The following is a 23579-nucleotide window of genomic DNA, read 5'->3' as shown; positions in this document are numbered from 1 at the left end:
ATATATATATATATATATATATATATATATATATATATATATATATATATATATATATATATACAGGCCCAAACATTCTCGTAGTATAAACGCCTGAATTTCTGAATCTTCGGTTTTCCAGGAACACCAGAGTTTATGGCTCCAGAGATGTATGAGGAGAAATATGATGAGGCTGTCGATGTATACGCATTTGGGATGTGCATCTTAGAGATGACGACATCAGAATACCCATACTCAGAATGCCAAAACGCAGCACAAATCTACCGCAAAGTCACAAGTGTAAGTTTGGAATTATGTTATTCATTAGATTTTTGAGTTTCCTTTCAAAAACATTGGTATGGATTGAGCAATTGGATTCTATTTTTGCTTCTATCATTGTTACCTCTTCTATTGTTGTTCATGTATGCCATGTGTGGCCCAGCATGAATGAGTGTTACATAAGCGCCATAGGCACGTCCATCTGGAAGTCTTTATCTAGACCAACTATGGGAGGCCCTAAGATCCAAACTTAACCCAGCGTGGAAAAGAACTAAACATTCCAATATATGTCGCTCTCTTTTTTTCCATTTCTGTCCTCGTTTCCTCTCACTTGAATGCTCTCCAAGGACTGACCTTGAGCACAGACTTAATTCTTGTGGCTGGAGTTCATTAGATCTGCCGTGGACTCTGGAATGTCCCCTGCAACGATCCCATCATTACATGGGTGTTTTTGAAAACACACTGCAGGCGACCCTCGGGATTATGTAACTCTTAGAGGGAAAAAAAAGAAGAGAGTTTTACAAACTCATCTATCACCGAACAACCTGTTTGTCAGCGATAAATTGAAACTCCATTTTGTGTGCACACACAAAAAAACAACAAAAGCCGCATTCTTTTTATTTTAGAAACCTTACTTTTATTGTTGTTACATTTCCCTATGAATATGTCTCTGTGGAGAATTTGATAGGAGCTTATTTTAGCCAGCTGCATTTCTATGATTGCTAAATCCATAAAGATTCAGATTTAGAGGTCCATACTTAAACTGGGCTTATTACTAATTTATTACGACAGCATCACATTTACCACGCTTCATAAGTGGAAGTAGTGCACTGCAGCGGTTCTTTTGGCTCAGTTCTCCAGACACTGGATTTAAAAATCAAACAGTAACAATAAGGTTAAGTGCAGAATGTCAGGTTTAAATTGAGGATACTAAATCAAATGATCTTAAATTATAGCTGACATTCTGCACATTAGTGTTTCATTTTAAGTCCAATCTCTTGCAGTACTGGGCCAAAAGAACTAACAATTTTTCATTTTCTAAATATTTACACGGTGCACATTTAGCCATGTTGGAAAAGCACCCATAAAATGAATCATCTCATATTGCGCCATCCACTGACACAGAAGTGGGACGTCAACTTACCAAACACAAAGCTCTTTCTGACTGTTTACATCTTCAAGCATGTGTCTGTAGCAATGAACTGGTTTAAAAACGAAGGGCATAAAAAGAGAGTGCATTATCCAGGTCTGGGGCTGTAAAGTGTGAACAACAAAACCAAGGTTGGAGTAAAGTGGAGACACTATCTGCAGTAATGCATGAATACAGCACTTCATAAAACTGCGTACTCTGCAGGGGCTCGACAAACATCATGGGGCCGTAGGGAAAGGGTGTGAGGCAATGACTTAGCAACGGCCCTCCTTTAAGCCGAGTGGCAGGTTAACTGCATCACTGCATGTGTTCAATGCATAACCTCATGGGAAACATGTGGAACAAATTTAAATCTATAATGATATGATAAATTTGTATAGGGAGGTGTTAATCATAGTTATTCCGTTGTGCTGTTGAGTGCTCCATGGTGATTGGTCAGTAGGTGTTTCTGTAACAGTGGCTCGCTAGTGGCAGCTGCAAGCCAAATCACAGGATGATATTAATGCACTCGCTTGAATACATTATATTTTCTATAGTAACAGTTAATTATAGCGGACGCTCCACATACATTGGATTGCAAAACGTGTTAATGTTAGAATTGCGAGATTTATTTAGCAATTATGGAAGAAGTCGCCAGTGTCAGCACTTTGAAACAGTCAGAGTATCTGTAACATTAAAGTCCCCATGAAATCACTCAAAATGGAAGGTTTGTGGCTTTTAGTATGAATATGTCAGACTTAAGGTTATCTATAAGTTACTGTGCTAAAAAACAATGACAAAATTAGCATTTAGAAGATATATGCATTCAAAATGTACAGTCTCTCTCTACCATCAATACGGATCAACAGTTTTGATGACATCATTCTGCACTTCAGCTTCTCATCAGATTTTCTGTCCAATCAAACGCTGTCTAGAATCTGAAGTGTACCCGTTAGTAACGTTATAAAAATCCATGGTACTAACAGTCAAGTACGGCTTAGCCCGGGCTATGAGGTAAGCTAAACTCTATTGGCTGTTTAAAAAGAGGGAGGAGCCACTCAATATGTCTCGCCCTGACTTCCTGTTTCAGTGGAAATTGCGTCAACACATCGAATAACTCTATGCATTTCAAGGCACTTCACAGGGGGTTTAAGTTTTGCAAGAGTGTTAGAGGAAAAAAAAGAGGCTGGTGAGGGAACAACGGTTTCTAGCTAATATATCATAAGGGATACCAGAAAATAGCTTAAACGTCAGATGTTCCACAACAAAAAATAACTATAAACTGCTTCACTTTGCATCAGGCAACATCACACCACCCCATCGTCAATTATTTACCTATAACAGCCCATCAGCGATTTGATTTAAATGTTATCTCATACTGAAGCGTATACGAGATGTTCATGAGTGATACATTTATTATTTTGATAATTTTCTGTTACTAAATATACATAGACAACATCTTACAAACATTTTGCATCATTTATATACTAAAAACTATGATTAACAGTGCAATTATAGGAGGCTAGTAATCTGCATTAGTGAGCTCAGCTATCATTAGCTGTATTTATTTCATAAGTCGTCAGAAACTAATGCATTTCCAAACTGATTTCCACAATTGAGAAATTTCATAATTCATAATCAAAGCTAAACTTGAAGTTCTATTGGTACAGAATGATGTGATATTGTAATTAAAGTACAAGTGGACAAAAAGGTGTCCTTTTTGTTAATAACTGATGTGATAAAAACCGTTCTTGCTAGTGGATGTTTGGATCCTAATATATAAATCTTTATCTCTATATAGTGTGTATGTTGTGCAATCTGTTTTGGGAGTCATGGTGTTGATATTGGCTCCGTGAGGAAGGAGAGATTTTGGGTTGCTTTAATACCAGTGTGTTTAGTCATTCACATACCTCCCTTTCAGCTCTATGATCTACAAAACCCAGCCCTCACTACACACTTTCTGGATCCATAACAACTACATCACATACAGTCATGTGAAAAAATAAGTACACCCCATAGAAATTGTTGCCTTTTTTGACATATTTGGTCAAGCGAACATCTGATCCTCTTTTTTCACATAACTGTAAGTGTGATACAGCATGTAACCTCGTCACCTTTTGTATGACTGTTAGAGAGAAAGGAAAAATCATACATATGCTTCGCAATTGCATGCTTTGCTGGTAGTTATTGTACATTTTTTACATGAATTTAACCCCACTGACACATTAAATCACCTCTTATGTCACTTTACTTGATCAGTTTTCCTCAAACATTTGATGAGGGCTTCTTTTGTGTCGCAGGGCATGAAACCAGACAGCTTCTACAAAGTGAAAGTGCCAGAGCTGAAAGAGATTATAGAAGGATGCATACGTATGAACAAAGATGAACGGTAACTCATGATTTCTACCCGGCCATAGGTTTGAATTCTAGTTAAAAGTACTTTTCCATGATGTATTTTCTAATACCTGGAGAGTGAATGATAATACTGTTTGCCTGGAACCATTAGAGACATTTCTTTATTCAAGCTAATCACTGAGTAATGAGGTTATTTTGAAATATGCATTGTCATTGTACAATTTAATTAGCATGATTCATTTATTTAAACTCACCGCATCTACCATTTCACATTGAAGATAATGATCTTTGTGTCTAACAAAAGAGCTTTAATTAAATTTGTCATATCATTTTTGGACATGAATGAAATCTTTGTTATTTTGGAACATCTCTAGTGTTCAGGCTCCAAACATGCTCTCTTTTGTGTAGAACAATAGCCTGCTTCAGTAAAATAGATTTCCAATGAAATTAAACAACATCTATCAATTCCCGTTCATCTCCATGGGCAGATACACCATTCAGGACCTGCTGGAGCACGTATTCTTCCAGGAGCATAATGGTGTGCGTGTGGAGCTGGCAGAGGAGGATGACATGGAGAAGTCTAGCCTGAAGCTCTGGCTGCGGATGGATGGCACCAAGAAGCTCCATGGCAAGTACAAGGACAACAATGCCATCGAGTTCCTGTTCGAGCTCTACAAGGACGTGCCTGAAGAGGTGGCACAGGAGATGGTGAGTGAATGCAAGATTCGTAGATTAAGTTTAAATATCAGGAAATCAGAGCAACAAATTCAGGAATGCATGTCCTTGCATTTAGTGACAGTGTGGCTAAAAAAAACATGAAAAGAAGCAAACCAGGCCGGTTTAAAAGACTGTGGAAAACACTTTAGCAATTATATGTATGTGGTGGTCGGATGGCTGTGGCTGAATTCTGGCAAACAGTCCAAAAAAAAGTCAAAAATTGTAGTGATACAAACAGTGTTATCAATTTATCGACTTTGTTGCTAGATTTGGCAATTGTGTAGACCTCTTTATTTCAAAACAGAAAATAGTGACAAATCTATATCTACATCACAACTGCTTGAGTTGAGAGAGCAGGTTCGGTTGACTCACCACTAATCTGTAAGGCCTGACTGAGTTACACTTGTACAAGGCTATCTCCTCATTATTTCCCAACAACCAATCACTGATCACCATTTTTCCTAATGACCAATCACTGATCACTATTGTTCCTAATGACCAATCACTGATCACCATTGTTCCCAGCAAACAATTACTGATCACCATCTTTCCCAACGACAAGTCACTGATTGGGAAAGTGGTAGCTCAGTGGTCAAGACATTGGACTACTGGCCAGAATGTTGTGAATTTAAATCCCAGCACTGCCAAGCTGCCACTACTGGGCCCCTGAGTAAGGCCCTAAATCCTCAACTGCTCAGTTGTATAAATGAGATACATGTAAGTGGCTCTGGATAAGGGAATCAGCCAAATGGCATAAATGCACTGATCACCATTGTTCCAAATGACCAATCACTGATCACTTTTGTTTGCCCCACCTGTATAGTTCAGTGTTCTTTGTTGTAAACTCTCTTCGAGGTGATATTAACATGTAATAAAAGCAAGTTATTCCATCTGTGACCGTTTCTTTCATACCACTGTTTTGCTTGGCTAGCATTCTAGATAGAAATTGTCATATTTGATAGATGTGTATATACAGTCCCCTCCAAAAGTATTGGAATGGCAAGGCCAATTCTGTTGTTTTTGCTGTACACTAAAGACATTTGGATTTGAGTTCAAAAGATTAATATGAGACAATAGATCAGAATTAAAGCTATAGGTGTTGCCCAGGTATGCCCTGTTAGATTAAACAATTAATAGCTCTGAATGTCTACTCTTGATTTTAGCCCCAGGTTTTGCATGTGAAGACTTATTCTTATTAAAAAGGATACACCAACATGGAGACCAGATAGCTGTCTATGGGGGAAAAGCAAGCCATTTTGAAGTGGAGAAAAGAGGGGAAATCGATCAGAGCCATATAACAATTTGGAATGTCCCGAAAAAGAAAGAAACCACTGGTGTTTTAACAACCAAACATCAAACAGGTTGGCCAAGGAAAACAACAACAGTTGATTACAGAAATATTGTGAGAACTGTGAAGAAAAACCCAAAAATAACAGTCAGTGACATGACCAACAAGCTCCACAGGGTAGGGGTGAAGGTATCATTCAAAGAAGACTTTGAGAGCAGAAATATCAAAGCCATACCAGTAGATGTAAAGCACTCATCAGCAGTAAGAGTCAGAAAGCCAGACTGGAATTCACAACGAAATACAGAGATGAGCCACAAAAGTCGTAGAATCAAAAATAACCTCTACCAAAGTGATGGAAAAGCCAAAGAGTGCAGAAAGAAAGGATCTGCTCATGACCCAAAACATACAAGCTCATCGGTGGTGGTAGTGCCATGGTTTGGGCTGCAGAAAGTGTCTTCAGAATGTTTTCCTTCTTCAAGTAACATGTTTTCATATGCAAATTATGAATGATTCAGTGAATATGCAAATTAGTCTATGGCATCATCTGGTTACTTTAGGATTTGGGCATGCATTAACTACTTTCCCCTAAAATGAGAGCACTGGGTAAAACAGCCAGTCTGCCTTAAAAATTGCTAGCTAAGAGTGATTTCCTCACATAGTGAATGTCATACTTTGATAGCTATTTGGATAGCTGGTCTGTCTGGCTGTGGATGACAGCTTTTTTGTACTAATTTAATAATGGCTCATATTTTTCACAGACTTTGATGTTCCGTAAAAATAGGTTCTGTTTTCACTGGTCTCTGGAATCTTATGTCAGTGACCCAGATGGTCTGTTTGTCTTCACTGAGTGCTGATTACCAACTCTTCCTGTGTTAACAAAAAAGAGACACTTCTTGAACACTTTAACCCTAAGGTCCAAATGTCATTAAAGTGCATATGTTAAGGTTAATCTGTAAGATGTTCCTTCAGTAGTGTACTTCATAAGATAATTACCATTTACAAGTTTTGGAGCAAAGGCACAAGGCCATCTTTAACCATGCAGCCGTGTCCCTGCCTGCATAATAGCATTCAAGGACACAGCTCAGCAACTTATTCATCACTTCGGTAATACGAGATGCAGGACACAAGCGGAAGAGGAGGTCACATGCTTCATGATAGAATTGCTTTAGAGGTGTGTTGCAAAACAGTCCCCCTCAGCATTTCTCTTATCCAGAGGATTTAAGAGCACCGGAGCTTCTGTTAATTAGGCCAGACTTCCACAATCCTTCCTTTCTCTCACCATACACTTTTCATCAAGAACAAATTTACTGATCTGCTTTGGGTTATAACGTTAATCTGGCTGGCTGAGATGGTGATAGACAGTCCAGAACATGTAATTTAGATTGTTTGGGAAGAAATGCAACCAGAGATGATGCAATCCAAGTTAGGCTGATAAACTCAGTATGTTAAGACTTTTAGTTTACTGATTGGCTATACAACCTAACCTAATTCAACCTATTTCAGTTCAGTCACTGATTAAATATCCATAGCAGACAATGACTGGGAATCAGTAAGGACTAACCAGAGACAGCAGGAGGGTCATGAAGTGGCAGAGTGGGTGGGATCTGCACTGTGGAAGAGGCGGGGCTATCCAGAACATGGCTAGTGGGCTTAGACAAAGGTGACTCAGGTTCCTCCTCAATGGTCTCCTCCTGCTTCTTCTTCTCCTCCTCACATATCCGACGCTAAGGAAAGGACAAATAGACAAGCATGTCATATGCATGTACACATCCTTTTGGTTCTTTGTAAATATTTTCTTTGTATATATTAAATGGTAGTAGCAAGTCAAGTCACAGGATTTTTGGTTCTGTTACTCATTTGAGGCACTTCAACATTTCATATAATTATGCAACTGACTTGTTAATGAAGGCCTATGTGTTTGCAGGGTTATTGATATTGGGCCATATTCAGAGTCGGCAATATAAGTCTAAAAGTTCCATCAATATTTACCTGGGGAATTTGCACATATTCAGAGGAAGGTTACGCACCTGCTTAGGTTGATTTTCCTGTGTGCACCATTCTGTGTGCAATTCTGCATGTACACTCCTGTCGTTGGCAGATTTTTCTTGAGTAGAAACCTTCAGGATGGGGTTCTTCAATACTGTCTAGACAACTGACTGTAAACGCAAGCACTAACTCCTAACACAAGCAGCATTTCACACAGCAAAAAGGCGCTTAATTTCAAGTTTTAAATCACATATAACTGAGAACTCCACCTCAACTATGTCTGTAGAAATGTCAGAGGTGTGAATTTGTGTATTAAATCCTCATTGAGCACGCTTGAGGCTTATTTTGCTCTTTAGTGTTATTTTAGCTTATTTTATGTCTGATGTGTTTTCTCAAGTTAAATACACATGCAGAGCTTTCATTGTGTTCCTTCGTTCTCAGGTGGTGCTGGGATTTGTGTGTGAGGCCGACTACAAATTGGTTGCCAAGGCAATGCGGGACCGAGTAACAGCCATCAAACGTCAGCGCGAGAGACAGCGTCGGATACGTGAGGAGGAGAAGAAGAAGCAGGATGAGACCATTGAGGAGGAACCTGAGTCACCTTTGCCTAAGATTACTAGCCACGTGCTGGATAGCCCCGCCTCTTCCCCAGTGCAGATCCCACCCACTCTGCCACTTCATGACCCTCCTGCTGTCTCTCCGGTTATCTCCCCAGAAGGGATCAATGGGGGCTTTTTACAAGAACCAGAAGAACCAGAGGCCGACCAACACTTTCACATCCGCCACACAAGCTATTCATCAGTTGCATGTGAGCACGCTAAGATATCATTCAGCCTCGTTTTATTTCAACTTACCATTCACAACGCTTCAGTCATATGTGTGTATTATAAGTTGGTCTGCATTCCGGAAAACAGCCAAAAATCAACCAATAAATGCATTTACACACACTGCACAGACGACAACATTTTAAAATGACCTAAAAAGAGACATTATTAGCAAGAAATTGAGTCTATAGAAAAAACTGCCTAAGTAAATCAACGATTATTTCCCAACCTTCGGTCAACTGAAGAGATGACAATGTTTTAAATGTGGCAAGTGACTTTAGCTAATAAGCCTCTAAAATAAATGTCTAAAAATGACGTCATACACATGCAACGCCTCTCACTATACCATGCTTCAGTAGCACAGTAAGCCTGCAAGTGTAAACTTTCTTGATGTGCCCTTCATGGAGCGTTAAGTCCAACAGCTTGAATACTGGGAAAGTTACACCGTGGTCGACTAACCTCACCTCATAAACTCATTTTAATCGTCAGCTCGTCTGCACTGCTGGACAGGGCTTTGAGTTACTGGGTCACGCAGGGTTGGACAGGAGGAGCAAAGGGAAACCTGAACAGGGAGATTAGCTCAGTTATTCACTCCCACAAGGCATTGCGTCATGCGCTTCACTGTGTTGATTGTGTGCATGTCTTCTCAAATTGGTTAAGACAGGTAAGACAGCTTTGTGTGAATGAGCAAATAATCACAGTGAGTTGGCACACCAAACCCAATACTGTACAAACATTTCATGTATTAAGCTTTATGGATAGTTGTTTTTTCAGATTCTGACATCTCCAAGGCGCCAGTAGTGTTTTGATCATTTTTTCATGGGTTAATTTATGATTATGATAACTGAGATGCACAACTGTTACTAGTTCTACCATTTTCTGATTTTTGTGCTTTTTTTTTTTTAAACGTAACATTTAGCTGCTTTGTTGCTTTAGCTTCAGTACGATGCCAAGCTTTTAGCAGAGGGGTTGGGCAATACTCACTGCAGTTGCAGACTTTTAATAAAGTTGGACGTAAATGTAGGCCAAAAAAGAACAGATTTGCACATTTACACTGATTGTCTTCGTACTCGTGCGTATGTTGATAAAGGACAGTCGGCTGCAAACTACCAAGTGCATCCATGGTACAGCTGATTTAAATTTACGAACAAAACTGTGAAAAAAATGGTGAAAAAGCGCCTCCTAAAAACGGATTGCTCTTCCAGTAAAGCAACTCAGCCATTGCAGTGCACACACACTAACTCGTTCTCCTTTTATAGAGTACCATTACTTTTGTCCGAATTGAACGGCTTGTCTTATTTATCTTTATTTATGGGTTTGTTTTGGTTTTTCATTAATGACACAATCTTCTGTATATAAAATTGCAATAACAAAGGCCAATTATAAGATTTGAAGTGGGTCAGTCTTCTGGTATGTAAATTTACTCAGGAAATCTTGTAGGATGCTAACATTTTTCTGAACTTCTGTGAGCAATTTTTGAATGAATAAGTTTGTATCCAACTTGAGAAATGAGCCCAAGTATCCAAATCAATATATCATGTATATTTTTGTTAAAAATATTACAATAGTGACCCTATCCAGGGTGTACCCTGTCTTGTGCCCAATGCTCCCTGGGATAGGTTCCAGGTTCCCCGTGACCCAGTAGGATAAGCGGTATAGAAGATGGATGGATATTACAATAGCGATTAAGCAGTGTTTTTCCTTAGCAATGTAATATATATTTTTTCTTTGTGTGTTCTTCTCTCCAGCTGACTGTGAGACAGACGGCTATCTCAGTCCCTCTGGCTTTCAAGATGGGCTTGATGCTGCTATAGGAAATCTTTGCAGCCCTTCTACCCCACCATCTAATTTGGCCACACCCCCCATCACGCCCACCTCAACTCCACCAATGCCGCTTCTCCGCTTTCCCTCGGTGAGTGCTTCTGATAACTGCAGAGATTTTGTTTAAAATTTCTTCAATTTTTCTCAAGTCTGCTGTCACAAGTATATACAGTAGGATTTTGTGGACTTATAGATTTCTATGATTGCAAATCGTGAATGAAAGCTGTTAATGTCTAAAATCCTTTTCTAATCCTCTCTTGCCAGAGCATTGCTGTATGTAATAATATCGACAAAAAAATATCAGGGCCTCCTAGTCCTTTCTCCTCATCTGTGGACAGGTAAAAACTTGCTCTGTGTGTCCTTCGGCTTAGCTATCTCTGCGCGCGCACACACACACACACACTCACTCATATTTGGGACAATTAAACCACACATATCAAAGTCTCTGTTTATACTCCTACAATACAGTTTTGAGGTTTGTGTTTAGACATACTGAGAGAACGCTTGCTCCTCACAGAGTTTTGGAAAATAAGAGCTTTGCTATCCATAGGGGATGCATGGTTTGTGTGCATTGTGCATGCATGCAAAACTGTGAGTGTGTGTGTGTGTGTGCGAATGTGCGAGTCAGTGGGCTTGGCAGGAACTCACATTGTCCTCTGGGCTTCATCTTCTCCTCTCATCTTTCATAACAGAGCACATTCCTCTCATGTGCTGCTTGCTGCTGGTTAAATTCAGTAAACACTTTCGTCGAGAAAGACGCCCCTTAGCCCCCTCCCCACTCCTCCAACCATGTACCTCAGTGGGCTGAGATTTTTGAAGCACTGAGTTTGCCAAGCAGTAGGCCTCTCGTAAATGTTTCAAAGCATAGTTGGAGGGCGAGGCCTTGGCAGTGTACAGTGTGCCAAAAGACGTATGAGACACAATTAGCTTTCTGAACTGCTTTCAAAACAAACATTGAATACTCCCAATCCTTCAGGGCTACAAACTGGGGCTCTTTTGGGCTTAAGGAAATATATAATATCAATTGTCAATTCAAACACCTTTGTTCTAAGTTTGAATAACTATACAACAATCAGCATCATAATTGATCAGTGGTCAGAATATTTTGGCTGAGAAATAATCAAAGACTAAGCCAAGTAAATGTTATAGATAAACGGCTAAAGTCTTAAACGTGATACCAATTTATTGCTTCTTTAACTCTTAATATTACCCAAGTGAGCCTGTAAAGAATAGTGGGACCTCTTGAATGTTTGCAGATTTTCCAGATTTAGTTTTTGCTTATTCCCAGTGTTCTAGACCTTGCCCCTATAGGGTTGCAGAAGGACCAATCAGGCAAGTCTAAAGCCTTACACGCCTTCTCCAGCGTCAAAAACTCCATTCAGTACATTCAGAGTCATTTTTTGTTCCTCATGGCATAAAATTACTTCAATGGTTAAAGCACTGCTTTTGAACAATAATCACTCATAATATTTGTTTTGCATATGGCATATATATATTTCAGAAAAATATGCTGTCTTAGTTGCGTTGACAGAAAATTTTAATCTTTACAGCTATGCCTCAGACGTGACCTCGGGTTTGAGTGACGGCTACGAGGGCCAATCAGAGACGGGCAGCAAGTCAGCTGCCCGGCGGACAGCAACAAGACTGTTCAAGAGAAGGTCCAGGTCCCGTCTGCGCATTACAGGGGTACACGTCTTCTGTCTATTTGTCAGTTTATTATTGATATTGCAACACGCATTCAACGGGGAGTCTAGTACCAAGACCTGTTTTTGATTTTTTAACAGCTATTTGAGTTGGTTGTGAAAAGATCTGGCAGTTAAAAGATTGTGCGTCATCCATGTATTTGTATTTAATTGACAGCCTTTTTAGTAATGTCTTGGCAGTTCCAGATGGTAATCCCTAACATAATCCAATTTATCATGTTAGAAAGGCACATCGGGTAAGGCATACCACATGGAAGAAGACCTATTAAAATTTCTTTCAACTAAAATATTTGTAGGATTTCTTCTTCTACACTATATATATATATATATATATATATATATATATATATATATATATATATATATATATATATATATATTGCACATCTGGGATTCTAAATAGGGAGACCAGTTTTCACTGTATGGGCTGCCAGAATATTTTACAAGGGGTTTCACACCATGTTTTAAAGACCTCAGTTAAAATTTTCCAAAATAGGAAGAATACATTTCAGTTAAGACATACAAGGTATTCATGCATATTGAATTCATGTCTTATATGATTTGGTACAGAAGGTAATGGTGTCAAACAGAAAATTGAAGCATGATAGTTGTAATGGAGGCCATCTTTCTCAACAGTCCCTCCAGGATTTTGCAATTTTGTGATCACAGGTACGAGTGCAAAACTCCGCAATAATCGGAAGAGCTTGAAATTTTTCAAAATTACAGCAGATTTTCCAGAGATTTGGCCCAAGATGCATCATGTGACATCATCACAACTCACATTCAGTCAAAGGTCTCTAAGATTCACATGTGTCGAACATAAGTATAGCTAAAAAGTCTCATTAACCAACAAACATCACTGCGAAATCACTGACTGTGTGTTCCCACACCCAGAAAGATTATGCCATCTTTAACATGGTAAAAAAAAAAAAAAGACATCTAGACCTAAGCACAGATGAAATATATGCCAGTCCAAATTGACATGTTGGTACAGATTCAGTGACATCCTGTGGGAAAACAGGTTTCATGCTTTTTCTTCAGTATAAAAGACACTCCAGGAAATGTTCCTGTATTATAAACGTTCCTGTATTGTCTATATTACATTATAAATATAGACAACATTTAAAAGGATGTGCCAGGAAAGCTCTTGAGTTCATAGAAAAGATATACTGTAACTTACCTACATGTCTGACTTACTGACATTCATCATACTGGAATAGGATCTGGTACCCGTTTGCATGGTTCAGACATCTCTGCAGCTTAAAAATAAACAAATAAATAAATAAATAAATAAAGTGATAAATTTTTTTAAAAATCGGCTCATTTCCATGATGACCAATATTTACTAAAACAGTGCACTGTGGAGTAATTTGGATAATTAGGCAAGCTAAGAAAGTTATGTACTTATGTTTTTTTAATCCTAACCTTAACCTCAGAAAGGAAGTATTTTGATTCCCTTAGGTTTTTGAAAAATAATAATGAACATTTAAAGCATTTTTCTTTGTGGGGACGAGCCAAATGTCCCCACATGGTCAAAACTGTTGGATATTCATATCCTTGTGGGTACGTACACACAAAGGACAACATGGGCTATCATTCCATGAGATTCTAGAAGCATGGGTAACTATCAGTCCTCAATCATGCAGTGCCTTGCCCAGAGACATATTAATAAAATGATCTCTGAGTTAATTTCAGTTTTGGGCAGTGGTGGCTCTGGGTTATTGATCAGAAAGTTGTGGGTTCAAGCCCCACTTGCCACTGTTGAGAACTTGAGCAAGGCCCTTAACCCTCTCTGCTTCAGGGCTGCTATATCATGACTGACCCTGACTTCTGACCAAAGCTTCCTAACAAGCTGGGATATGTGAAGAAAAGAATTTCACTGTAATGTATATGTGACAAATAAAGGCTTCTTATTCATTTCGCCGCATAACCACTCTTGCTCAAGTATTGCTTGACTCAATTGCCTGTTTGCCTGTATGAATGCAGCAGGCCGTCTTGAATCATTTTTTCAACTCTCAGCGGCGTGAAAGTTTTTAATTACTGGCAAAATACAAACAGTTCTTGGTATTGCACTCTGTTGTATCCATCATGTTCTTAAGACAGCTTGATCTCATGTTAATGAAGGTCCTTAATCCTACGTTGCTCGTCTTCCACATAGAACCTCAGAGCCTTCATGCTCATTTATTCCTAGGGAATCCAAAACACAAATAAAGAATATGGACTCAGAACACAACCTCAGAGACCTACACGTGCATGTATCTCCACTCAGATACAATCCGAACAGTCCACCAGATATTCATAATAAACATTAGATAAGCATGTTTTGAGTATTAATGCTTGTGTTTCCTCTTCAGCTATCTGATAAAGTGGACCGGGTGGTGGAGTGTCAGCTTCAGACACACAATGATAAAATGGTCACCTTCAAATTTGACCTCGATGGTGATAACCCTGAAGACATCGCTGTCGTTATGGTAGGTCATTTAGTCTCTTCTAAGTATCTTACACACACACACACACACACACACACACACACACACACACACACACACACACACACACACATATGCATGTATACATATCCAGGAACATGACATTTGTGAATACACTTTATGAATACATTCACGTATACATTTCGCCTAAAGATTCCACATGTTGTCAGCAACTTCACAGAACGCTTTGTACAGACTGTAAAACAACACCTGATACGACTCATGAAAAATGTGTCACGACTTTACATAACTGTTCTTAGAGCGCTTATCACCGCGGCCCGAACACCACGTTCTCTCCGTCTCTCAGTGACACTGAAATACACTACTGCTGCTACTGTCTCCAAACTGAAGACCTGCACATCACTGAGGAAAATGTCAATGGTTTTGAATAATAAGTATAGGTAAACATATAGTATGACGAAAACTTTTTTGACGATGTGTGATAGTCTCCAGTTAAGATCATATATAAGGCATAGCATTTTATCAACACAGCAATGCACACATGAAATGAAGCATGCAGTTTAACCTGTAAGACAGTGGTATGGGAGGTATGCCACCTGAAAATATGTTATTATTATATACTCAGCAAAAAAAGAAACATCCCTTTTTCAGGAGACTGTATTTTAAAGAGAAATTTTTAAAATCCATAATAAGCTTTAAAGACCATTATCGGAAAGGGTTCAAGCGATGTTTTTCATGCTTGTTCAATAAACCGTAAACAGTTATTGCACGTGCACCTGTGGAACAGTCCTTAAGACACGAACAGTTTACAGGCAATTACAGTACACCTATTTTGAGCCTTTTTATAAGATGTAATATAAGTCTCAGGTGTTCCCAGAATGTGTCTGTGAGGTTTCAGCTCAAAATACCCCACAGACCATTTATTATACCATGCTGAAAATGCCCCTTTTTGGGTGGAAGCAAAAACACGTTGGTTTTATGTGTGTCTCTTTAAATGCAAATGAGCTGCTGCGCCCCGCCCCGTTTCCGTAAGAGAACAGCTCGTGCTTCGGATACTACATTAGCCATGGAATATGCTAACAAGCTCATTCAAAAAAAAAAAAAAAAAAAACAGCCTGGTGTAAAATGAGGTGAACAAAAGACAGAGTTTTCAAAAAGACAAACACCTTATTGTATTGTGCATAATAAAGGTGTGGTTATGAATCATGCAGACAGTGAGCGTTTTCGGGTTGATAATAAAAATAAAGACATAGCTCTGGTCTCCGTGAATACAATCAGAGACAATGGTAAGTTTAGTCGCATTAGCCGTGGAATCTGCTAACAAGCACATTCGGAAAAGGCAAACATTCACAAAATATAAAGTGCGATATTAACATCTTCTGGTTATAAAGCTGGATCATGAACAGTTGGTACTGATTCATGTTTGAGAATCAAATTTTTAGCAAATCCTGATTTGTATTGAACCACATTCATAAAGCAGTCTGGTGTAAAACGATTCACACAAACAAATACGAATTTATCTATTTTTTGGGGGCAGATTTCCTTCAAAAATAAAACTATTCCACTGCATCTTCAGTGGTACAGGAAGACTCTTATGTTCGTCGTTACAGCCAACAACAGAACGCTTACAAAGCTTACGAAGCTGAGACATTGTTCTCGTCACTGTAGCTGTTCCAGCATGGAAAACATGGCGGACTGTGTACAGCTCACTCATCAGAGAGAGGATCTCCTCCCCATGATAAGAATTTGTCATCACGTGATACTCACAATATAGTTGATGATGTGTTTTTGCACCACAACATGGGCATCTAACAAGTAGAACGAGAACAAGCATGATGGAAAGCGGAGTTCGAACCATAGACGACGAAGAACAGTTAATCCCCCAAAAAGGAGCTTCCTCCATAATATGGAATTGGTTCGGATACAGAAGCTCAGATATGAATCAAACATCTGTGATTTGTAAAGTGTCAAAAACTAGTATCAACAAAGGATGGGAACACATCAAATTTGTTCCATTGGGGGAGGTGACGACGACTCTGTGTTAATGCCCATGGTTTATGAATAGATGTGATGGTCCCCATACTTTTGGTCATATAGTGTACAACTGAGACATGATTCAACTGAGAAGTTAAGGGTAAAGGGTCTTGCTCAAGGATGCAACAACGGCACCTTTGTGTTGCGAGGATTTGAACACCTGAACTGTAGCCCAAAGCCTTAACCACTAAGCCATCACATTACACATCCACAGTACTTGTTTGATATGTACTAGAAATGAACTTGGGTGTAATATGATGTCAGTTGAGTACACAACTGAGTACACAAGAATGCAAGAATTATCTTGAAAAACACCTCAACACCCCAACATTTGGCTGATTTTTACAGTCATGGACAGTCATCTTGCCAAATAGAAACCAGTATAGTCCTGAAGGCAAAGGCAGAACAAAATTGATTGGCTAACAACACTTGGGTGGAACGTACCACTATTCACTAGGTCATGGCTAACACACTTGTGCCTTCATGTTAACCTAACAAAATATTTAGATTACGAGCTCGTTATCCCAAAAAATTGTTAGATAACCTCGATAGATCACAAGTTTATAGGTTTATATGTCATCTGAACCTAGGTAGCTTTCTGAGGTTTCTAGTTTAACACCACTAATAGAAAATTAACTTTTTACTTTTTGATAGCAAAATATAAATAAATGTGTGTGTCAAATACGCTTCCATGTTAAGTAAACGTGGCCTTTTTCGTCCTGTAAATTTCATATCTGGCCATATCTTCGTATCTAGCTTATATCGCTGAAGTACTTGGATATTCTTTGAGCTTCATCAGTTCTTGTGTCCATATCAGCCATTTATTAGACAATGTCATTGATAAAGCAATTATTCCTGCGACTCCGTGTACTTCATTCCATCTACAGACTCAAGCTTAGATATTGTGTAACAGTTTAGGAATTATTTGTCATAAATAGTTACTTTAAATAGCAAATCAAGCAGCATACAATTGATTTTTTTTTTTACGCCTGAAATATAAACAAGGCTTTGTATTTTTAATTTATTAGCTCCTCAGTTTTTAGCCCACACTTTGCATACAACATTCAGCAACATTCAGTCACCAAGAGTTTAAAAAACCATATGGATAGGTCAAGTTTCTATCCCAGTAGCAGTAATGGGTCTTCCAGATCTTTAGATTTTTTTCTTTATTCAGTTGTTTTTCCTGACACACTTTAGAATACAGTAGTGACAGGCCTATCTGTGCTGAAAAATGACATAAAACAACACATACAGTGTATGACCCATAGTAATAAAAGCATTTTAATGACTTTTAAACCTAGGTATCAAAATGGACAAAAAATAGGCATAGACCTTTAAGTACATAGTAAATGAATCACCGATTCCTAATAAGTTCATAAGAATATGTGATCTTATGTTCTCTGATAGTTCTCTTATCTGTGCCTGTGAGTGGGTGAATGTGTGAGATGTGCTTATAATAGTATCTCATCATCTAACTGCACTAACAATTGTTTTCATGTAATGAAATATGAAGAAAAAAAAAAGTTTTGTCAAATTATATTTCCGAAAAAGAACCTAAAAATGTTAGGTACTTGTTGATTTTTACGGGAAAGCAATTGGGGGCAGTACTAATGCTTAAAAGAGTGCATTTTATGTTTCATTGATGTCAGGGCTTCTCAAAGATATTTATTTCATTAAAATGTATTCAAAAAATTGTATCTGTGAACTGAGTGAACTATTTAATTAATCCTAGAATACAGTTCCTGGTAGTGGACTAAGACTTTTAGACCATACTCATATATAGGAGTGTGTGGCTGTGTGGGCACGTGCACGTGTGTATTATAGCCATGTGTGTTCAGTAGGGAGTTTGCTCCTGCTCTCTCAGATATACAGAAGCTCTTTGTTCAGTGTGAGAGACTTGGCAATATGGAGTCCCTCCTTGAGTGTTATTGGTTGCGCCGTGTACACCCACAGCTATTAGTGGGTTACGGGAACACAAAGTGGGAATGAACCGAATTAATAACCGTCCTGCTATTAAAAGTGTGTACAAGTTTGAACAAGTTCATACACAAACCGCACTCTTATTTGGGATGTCTAGGAATATATAGTGGAGATTTAGAATATTCTGGATTGCACCACCTCAAACCAATATCGTTACTACTCCAGAAGTGCACTAGCAACACTTGCCTTCTGTTCATAAACGTTCTGTTTATATGCATTTCATGAATACTTTCTTTAAAACGAACCTAAAATAACAGTTTCAGAAACCCGTAGTGTCTACGGTGTGTGTATCTATGTATGTGTATTTTATGACATGAACTTGTGTGATAATGCATGTGAACATGAGACACAAATCTTGTAGGGAGACAGATATTTTGGGACAAAGGAAGGCTACAATCATTAACTTGATTAGCATACCTATGGGGCTTGTGTGGCACTGCATGACACAATTACTGTTTTCATCTATTCATCACCAGTAACTGCTTTATACAGTCCATTCAGGATTTTGCAGAGTTTTTTGTTTATTTTTGTGGCCGTAAATGCTTGATTTTGTCATGCAGTTTGCAGAGGGTTTTGTTTTTTTAGTCAAACTACTTGAATTGGCGAAATTCAATTGCATGAAATCGTTTGCACGACCTTTCACAATGATGTTTGTTGGAAATTGGTCAAACTTTGTGCAAGCGCAGGTAGGATTGGGCAAGAGTGTATGGAAGAGTAGACAGGATTGGTCAAGTTTGTGTACGGGAGTGGGTGGGCACGAATTCCTTTGAGAATGGGTAAGAAAAGGGATTAGAAAACATCCCCGTGCACACCTTTGTTTTAAAGCAGAATGCAATTAGATTCAGATTCGACTTCATTGTCACTGTGAAGTGTACACGTACAGAGACAATGAAATGCAGTTACACCTCTGAGATTTGGCAAACCTTGAGAACAGAAGCTTCTAGAGGGTCTCCCAGTTATATAAGGATGTAGGTATCAGATTGGCTGATACACAGTGCTCTGATATCAGTATCCTATAGGAAATAGAAAGAATAGAAAAATTGAGAAAAAAAAAAACAGGTATCCAGTGGGATCTTCTTAGTCCGTGCTTTCTGTGAGTAATACTACTACTAATAATAATCTTTTAATTTATATTAGTGAACAATTATGTAATTATGCAAATATAATCTGACAAAATGTTGATAACTGTTATTGGTTTTGGACCCGACTGCTTATCTCTGGACTTTCATTCCATAATATTGTTTTTCCTTCACGCTGTCCAATGACCTCTGTCACTCTCTCTCTCTTCTTTTTCTTTCTTGTTTTCTTTTTTCCAGGTGCATAACGAGTTCATCCTCCCCTCTGAGAGAGACGGCTTTATTCACCGGATACGTGACATCATCAAGCGAGCAGAGTCTCTAATGGGCAAAGATTTGGCTGGGCAGCAGGGCAAACAAGAAGGCATGCATTTCCCACAGCATAACATCGCCAGCACCATTTCCTCATCGCAGGTACGGTCTGCATGAAGTGTAGAAAAGGAGGCTTTATTGCAGGTGCTGGTGTAGTAGAAAAGCTCTCATAACTTTTTAAGAGGACAGAAATTCACAGATCTTACAGATTTTATGCCCCATGCAGGATGCCCCCCCCCCCTTTTTTCTCTCGAAACAAATGTTTTGGACCATTTGGTGCTTTCCCGAGGCCTGGTTTGGTCCTTTCTCTCAGCCGTTTAAAAATGTATTTATTTATCACCATTGCTGATCAGCTTCATGGTCTGTTGCGAGTGAGGGTGTAAATCTGCTCTTTTTTACGACCCCTAAACTTTAGGGAGGTTTAGAAGGGGCTGGGCAGGGCACCATGTCTGGATGCTTGATTAAGCATAAAATAATGTAATGAACCCAACTGGCTTCATGGCATCATGTTTTTCATTTTTGAATGATAAAGTTCACTGACTGTCTCGTCCTCACCTGTGTGCTTTAGTGTTTTAGTGAATTTATTTAATGAGAGAAAGTGATGCAGATACAGTACCAGACTCTGCATCATACTTTGCATTCATACTATGTTCCCTTTCGGCATTTTAGAAGTATTTGACATTTTATAGTGCTTAGACTGATATAAGATAGTCTGGTGGAAGTTGAACAAGAAACAAGGCTAACTTGTTTAGATTTGATGTCGTCGTTGGCTCGGGACTGTGATGTATGACGCTGTATGGTTAAAGAGCAGGATTTAGATGTAATAACCATTACACATCGTGTCCTTCAGATCTGATCAGTAAAAACGGTCTCTGTTTCCTTCCTCATTAGCATGGTCGACTGACATTAGAAACTCATTTTTGTTGGTTTTTGTTGCTCTAGGTAACGTCCTGTGCGAACTCCACACACAAAACACCGCCTTCTCTCTTCGCAGTCCTTCGGTCAACTGTTCTCGTATATCTTTTAATGAGTAGTGGAGAACAACAATGGCCTATTTCATATGGAATGAGAGATCTGTAACACAGTTTTACACACACACACACACACACACACACACACACACACACACACACACACACACACACACACGGCACCCAGGGGGCTGCATAATTATTATCAGGACGCTGAGGAGTTCTCTCTTGGTCTCAGCCCAGGGCCTGATTAGAACCAGACACTCCTCTAAATTAGAACATGGCCGAAAGAGATATACAAGGGCCAACCCCAGCCTTGTGGGGCTTATTTAAATGAACTAAGGGGTTTCTGTTTGGGGTTGCCTGCGCAAGCTGTCGCCCATCTGTCTGTTTGTACACGTAGGAACTGACCAGTGTTTGTGTTTCTTCGGTAAAGCTCGTTTCGCTTCCCCGCCCAGCCTTAGAGACTTCTTTATAGTGTTGGCAATGATGACCTAAGTAGTCTCAAACGCTTGTAATGAGCAAGTGCCAAAACATGTGTTTTTGTATGTATATGAGTGAGACATCAACAGCCATCTTAATCAAGCCTTAAGAGTCCTCCATTACAGGACATTACGGTAGTGACTAAGAGGTAGTGCAGTAACCGCACGCCTTTCGAATTTATCTTAAACTGTCAACCATTTAAGCTTTGATTTAAAAGAAAGCACTGCTACACGGCAACCTATAAAGCATGTATTATAAATCTTTGCTAGAGGAAATGTAAAAAAAAAATAATTTCATATTCACTTTGCTTTTGTTGAAAATGTATGGAAATGATCCCTTTTCCCCTTTGCAGCCAAACCTGCAGAATCTTGCTCGGACACATTCCACCTCCTCTCTGCCAGGTAAGAATAAACCCAGTAAGAACATCACTTTGAAGAACAATTATATAAATTATAACATTAGTGCTATGAAATAATTAGTGCTATATTAAACTATATAAAAACCTAACATTTTTTCTTCCTATATGCGTGTCTAATCAGAGTCCCATGGCTCCGTGGCAGGGCAGAACGGAGACATTACATCACCAGTACGACCCCTCTTGCGTTCACAGTCCTTCCATAACACACTGGGTGAGTGGCCACACTTTCTCTCCTTAGCCATCCCTCCAATCTATGCACACATTCTATCATTTCTCCCATAGCCTTCGCTACTACTCTGCCTCCACACTGTAGAAGCAACTGGCAAAAAATAAAACACACAAGCCACTGTATTTAAGTTTTAGCTGGCGCCTGCTACCCAAACCGGGCTCAAAGCCTCACTGTGTATTTGTGTGTCGGATTCAGTCCCAGAACCACCTGGGTAATTACCTCACCTGAATGCTGCTTGTTTGTGGCCTGTGTGACAGCCATTAGAGAAAGAGCTGGAAGGCGATGTGTTGACCAATATCACGTCCCTTATGCTTTCTCTTCATTTGTCCAAGAGCGCCTCTTCTCAGCAATAATGTGGAGTAAATCGATAAACCAAAATTCCCAAACCCGGTAACCTGTGAAAACCAGAACCCCCTCAGTGTGTTCTGGGTTTCCTGTTGTTCCTATTGTCAGAGCTGCTCTTTTTCCTTTTATAGAGCAATCTGTCCTGCTGCTTTCTGGCACTCCACACCACTTTTATGGCGTTTTAGCTCTGTTATATTTCCCCACTGTTTGCTTTTGCGTGGTTTCAGCACGAGTTGCCATTTTTCCTTTAACCAGAGGCAGTCATCTGGTTTACAACTTAAGACTCGTTGTAAAACTTTCTCATACAATTAAAATATTTGAATTTTATGTAACTGCAGCGTAGCCAAGGACTGCCTTTTATGTTTCAGTTAAATGAAAAGTTTGGAGTGGGGGTAGAGAGCTGTTAAGGTAAATACTTTTATTGTTCGGTGAATGTCACAGAGAATAAAGCCTCTGTCATTACAATGTCATTTATCATTACTAGATTACAAAGCAGTGGAAAACAAGATAATCCTAAAGAAGCGTGTGAATCCATGAGTGATAGGACATTTGATTCAAGTTGTGACATATCTTTATTTTTGTTGATCAGGTATTGCTGAGGTTTTATTTTGCCTCCATAACCAAGGAATATATTTTCACATGGTGGGGTGCACCAGAAAAGTGTTGACCCAATCGTAAGAACATGAGTTAAAATCCCCCAAATACCACATCCATCTGCGAGCAAATTTAATTGTGCTCTCTGGGTGAGAGGGATGACATACTCCATCTCTCCTGTCAATCACAGCAACACTAACCAATCATGGTTGTCCGTGTTGTCATGTTATGTGGAAGAAGGGAGAGTGCTTTCCTCTGAGTTCAGCTGTCTTCACATTTCTTAAAGGAAGCAAAGAAGGAGGTTAGCCTTCACCCTACCTGGTTGGTAGTTGTCGTATTATAGGTGAGAGCCGGCTGGTGATTAGGAATTGGCAGGTGACCAAATGTTGAGGATTGGGAAAAAATATGGAAGATGCTGAAATCTGGCATTACTGTTTTAGATATCTAAACATTTTAAACAATTCCTAAAGAACTGGTATTTCTACAGGTTCTTCAGATATTATTCTGTCCTCCAACAAAAACTTGCTTTTCTGTTGATATTTTGAACATATGAACCTTGGTACCTTCATACAAAACAATTTAATAACTGATCATACTTTAGTATTT

At 39.0% G+C, this 23579-nt stretch overlaps 1 protein-coding gene across 1 annotated transcript in view; it reads left to right on the top strand.

The window, feature by feature from the left end:
• Positions 1-23579, top strand: part of wnk4a (WNK lysine deficient protein kinase 4a) — a 55511-nt gene that overhangs the window by 25842 nt on the left and 6090 nt on the right. The window contains exons 4-14 of the mRNA XM_017484161.3: positions 122-279; positions 3688-3776; positions 4231-4450; positions 8175-8541; positions 10306-10469; positions 10643-10716; positions 11929-12064; positions 14436-14552; positions 19862-20035; positions 21740-21788; positions 21927-22016. Of these exons, the coding sequence (XP_017339650.1) occupies positions 122-279; positions 3688-3776; positions 4231-4450; positions 8175-8541; positions 10306-10469; positions 10643-10716; positions 11929-12064; positions 14436-14552; positions 19862-20035; positions 21740-21788; positions 21927-22016 (1638 nt within the window). The remainder of the gene's footprint in view (positions 1-121; positions 280-3687; positions 3777-4230; positions 4451-8174; positions 8542-10305; positions 10470-10642; positions 10717-11928; positions 12065-14435; positions 14553-19861; positions 20036-21739; positions 21789-21926; positions 22017-23579) is intronic.

This window comes from Ictalurus punctatus, chromosome 13 (assembly GCF_001660625.3).
Source record: "Ictalurus punctatus breed USDA103 chromosome 13, Coco_2.0, whole genome shotgun sequence".
NCBI classification, from domain to species: domain Eukaryota; kingdom Metazoa; phylum Chordata; class Actinopteri; order Siluriformes; family Ictaluridae; genus Ictalurus; species Ictalurus punctatus.
This window is presented reverse-complemented; position numbering and strand designations above follow the sequence as displayed.